Here is a 3,995-nt window from a genome sequence, read left to right on the forward strand (position 1 = left end):
GAACCGTTAAAATTTTGAACGGAATTGTTAGGGGTGTCAAAAAAGTCCGAGGCTCGATACCCGACCCGAACCCGTCCGTAAAATTTACGGGCTCGGGCTTCACAAATCAAGACCCGTTCGTTTTTCGGGTCGGGCCGACCCGGCCCGTAAATATCCGGGCTTGTATCGGGCCGGCCCAACCCGGTCATTTTGAGACCCCTAATCGTGAAACGCTCGCCCACAACGAAATTGTTAATGCAAATATCATGTTCTGCAAAATTATTAGCAACGAACTCCGACGTTTTCTTCCAAAACGGAATACGAAATTTAAAAATTTGTATTACATAATCGTTTCTAAATTAGTAACGAGACATTGGTTTGCCCACATTTATCAATACGTCAACAACATAATTTCATTGTTTAATAAAATCCGTAAACTAAACAGATAAAAAAGCACGTGCCCAATTCGAATCTTTGCTACTTTGAAGTCTTAATTTAAAAAAAAAAGAATTCCATATTTGTAAAAAATTAGAAAGTCTGAAAGTGTTACTAAATAGATTTAATAAATTCCAAAATGAGAAGAGAATGGATATAGATGGTTTCAATGAATGAATGAAATAAAATAAAGTTTTGACAAAGAAAATAAAATAAAATAAAGTCCAAAAAAAAAGTCATGTAATGGCCCATTTCAAGGCCCATGGAGCAAATAATTTATAAACAAAAACCGAATTTTCTAATGATTTCATTAATTATGACATCAAATTCTCGATTTTCCTTGAAATAAACATTTAGTTGTATCTAAAAACAAATTTAATTGAGAATTCGATTACATACATCTTTTTTAAAAATCAAATTTACCAAAATGAACAGTAAAATAATTGGAAAAAATATATAATGACCACAAATTTTTTATTTATTTCAATAATTCAGCATCGAAATAAAAATAAACTATAGATATACAAATCAAAATCGAATAAATATAATTTATAAAATTCAAACTTAAAAAAATCGAGTCGTCACAACAGCAAGCAAACGTATGTATGTATGTATGTATGTATGTATGTATGTATGTATGTATGTATGTATGTATGTATGTATGTATGTATGTATGTATGTATCGTCAATCTGTTCACATTGATGTATTCGACTTATATGGCACACAAATGGTAGGTTGCAGAAGATCCATACCGTTTTGACGGATAATGTTTTCATAACCTCATAATATTCACATTCCCCATACAACAGTACGTACATATGTAAATATATATATATATATATATATATTTTTTTAGAGGTCCTCCGTTATCTCCGGTCTGGGAGCAGCCTTTGTATATGGATCATATAAATCCAGAAATTACCTCCCTCCCCACCAGTCAATACTCAACCTCAAGGTGGAGTTATCTCATACCACAAACTTGACCACTCGCTCACGATCTGTTGGGTTATATATCCACCTTGATTCACTAATTTTTTGAATTAAATTAGGTGACTCCCGATTAAAAACAAATATAATATTATTTATTTATATTATGATAAATACCAAACGAAATAATATTTTAATATAAAATTTAAATATTAAAATATCATTTAAAATATATAAAAGAATCATACATATATGTATAATCGATAAAAAAAATAAAATTAATTTCTACAAAATATATAAAAATATAAAAAACATATATAATCTAAGTTTGTTTCCAAACGAATTTTTAAAATACTAATTCGGCTCCCTAAAAACGAGTCGGTAATGAAACACCTTGCGAGTTAAACTCGTTTTTTACATCTATATATATATATATATATATGTGCCGAAAAAAACTAATTTTTATATAGCAAATAACTATATAGCTTTCAAAACACACATTTTCCTAGAAATTGTTAGGTTAATAAAGTAGAAGTAAATTGTAAATAACTAAAAAAAATAAAATTGAAGTATATATGGATTTTCCGAAATTCCGGAAATCAACTAGTGGAATAAAAGTCCAAATACAACGTTGAAAAATAATTAAAAATTATAAATCCCTATTTTTTTTTCTTGTCACGTAACGACGTGGAAAAAAACAAGAAGAAGAAGAGGTAGCTAGCTAGCATGCAATAGCGAGAAAGCGAGTGCATGGACTTCAGTGAGTCGATATATACATACACACATATATATACAATATATACATATTATATATATATATATATTTGTGTATATATATAAATAAAAGCAGATCCTGTATCAACAAAGAAACAACGCCCGAAGTAAAAAAGATCGGACAAAACACAGAAACACAACTAACACTTACACTTACACACACACAAGTCGTTGATGGATTCAACGCATAGAATAGAACTGTAAAAAGACAAAACAGTGAAATTAAATTAAGTCAGGGAATAATAACATTGACAGTAGCGGTGGCGATGAACATCAAAAGGAGGATATAGATACATTAGAAATTTTAAATGTGGATATATATATATATATATATATAATAAGATAATTTATTTCAAATCCAAGGGGGGAAATTCTTACATAGATTCGGCTTTAGATTACACAGACCAAATTTCGCTAATGGCAAGTAATTAGGGTCTGCATGACAAATTAACCAGATCTACGTAAGAATTCCCGCCCTTCATGATCTTCCTAATTCAGGGTGCAAAGGGAAAAGCTCTAGGGTTATTACATTGTTAATGATTTTATTATTATTGTAATTATTATAATTATTATTACAAGGGCTTGTCTTGCTCTCGGTTTCCACGTTCCAGCTCCTACATGTCCTCTTGTATGGACTGTCCTCTAAACCCTTCTCCACCACTTGTTCTCTCTGCAGCAAAAAACACAAGAAATTTCAAACCCTAATATCAAATAATCATAATTAAGGATACTAATTTTGAGGTATTACCCTAATATTAATATTAAATAATTATAAATTTGAAGCATTACTCTAATATTATTGTCTAGCGACAATGTAGTGGGGGTTGTCATGTTAGAGACGACAGGCTTGGGACTTTGGCCGCTTAGGCTGAGGCTGTTCCTCTTCTGCTTCTGCCTCTCCCTCGCTTTGTGGTTTTGGAACCAGTAGAACACGTTCTTGCCCTCGATCTTACCGTACTTCCCGAGCTGAGCGGTGATCTGTTCGATCTGCTGAGCGTTCGGTGTTCGCATTCCTCCTTTGTACAACATCTCGAGAATTCCGATCTGTTCTTGGGTCGGGTTCCACCTGGTCCCGCCCGGGTGAGTCTCCACCTATACACACACACACACACCATATATTCATAAATATAGATTCTTTTACTATATGCTTTTACATTTACCTTTTGTTACATTAATTAGAGATTTCACAAGGTCACCAAAACACAAGAAACACCCAATTATTGTAAACTAAGTAACATTTAGAATTACAAAACACATATACTATGAGAACATGCATACAACATACATATATATATGTATATAGTACAATGTATAGGGTGAAGACCTGAGGTGGGTCTCTCTTGTTATCATCGGTGAGGGTACTTCTCGGGCGGTTTTCGGGCCGGATGAAGCTTTTGAGGTCGAAAGCAGTGGCGGAGGAGGAGGAGGAAGGAGAAGAGGGCGAGAGCTTGGGGGCGAGAGGGCGGAGACGCTTGCAGCTGAGGCTGAGGGACGGTTGTGAATGGTCATGGTGAGTCTGGTTATTATCCCATGAGGACAGTCCACGTGACAAGTGATGCACCTTCATGCTTCCCATATGATGTGCGTATGGTGATTTCACAACATGGGTCGTGTGTGTATATATATATATGTAGAAGTGTATGTATATGTGTGTGTGTGTTAAAATGATAATGTGTAATGTGTATGGTAATTGGTGTGAGAAATGATTTGGAAAGTGGGACGTTGAGAACCAAAGACCAAATGATGAGATGAGGTTGACTTTTGTCTATTTTTTTACCTTTTTTTAAATTTTAAAGCAAATTTTATAAAAGAAAGGTGGGAAAAAAATTACATCAAATTGTCTTCCGTATCGATATTGAGATATGTGTGCGTGTATGGT

The 3,995-nt window shown here is 33.4% G+C and overlaps 1 protein-coding gene across 1 annotated transcript; it reads right to left on the reverse strand.

Annotated features, from left to right (window-relative positions):
• Positions 1 to 2,449: 2,449 nt before the first annotated feature.
• On the reverse strand, positions 2,450 to 3,759 carry LOC104820494 (WUSCHEL-related homeobox 4-like). The gene is made up of 3 exons (XM_010550946.2): positions 3,441 to 3,759; positions 2,906 to 3,208; positions 2,450 to 2,786 (listed from the first exon to the last, which is right to left on the reverse strand). The coding sequence occupies exons 1-3, from the start codon at positions 3,690 to 3,692 to the stop codon at positions 2,595 to 2,597; spliced, it is 747 nt and encodes a 248-aa protein (XP_010549248.1). The 5' UTR covers positions 3,693 to 3,759; the 3' UTR covers positions 2,450 to 2,594.
• Positions 3,760 to 3,995: the final 236 nt, after the last annotated feature.

This window comes from Tarenaya hassleriana, unplaced genomic scaffold, assembly GCF_000463585.1.
Source record: "Tarenaya hassleriana unplaced genomic scaffold, ASM46358v1 Cleome31, whole genome shotgun sequence".
NCBI classification, from domain to species: Eukaryota; Viridiplantae; Streptophyta; class Magnoliopsida; order Brassicales; family Cleomaceae; genus Tarenaya; species Tarenaya hassleriana.

Bases quoted from the DNA above. Each gene is read 5' to 3' on its own strand.
- LOC104820494 (XM_010550946.2), bottom strand. From the start codon at position 3,692: ATGGGAAGCATGAAGGTGCATCACTTGTCACGTGGACTGTCCTCATGG. The intron at 3,209-3,440 runs GTCTTCACCCTA...GTGTGTGTATAG, and splicing joins ACAAGAGAGACCCACCTCAG to GTGGAGACTCACCCGGGCGG. The intron at 2,787-2,905 runs GTAATGCTTCAA...TTTTTGCTGCAG, and splicing joins CGCTAGACAATAATATTAGA to AGAGAACAAGTGGTGGAGAA.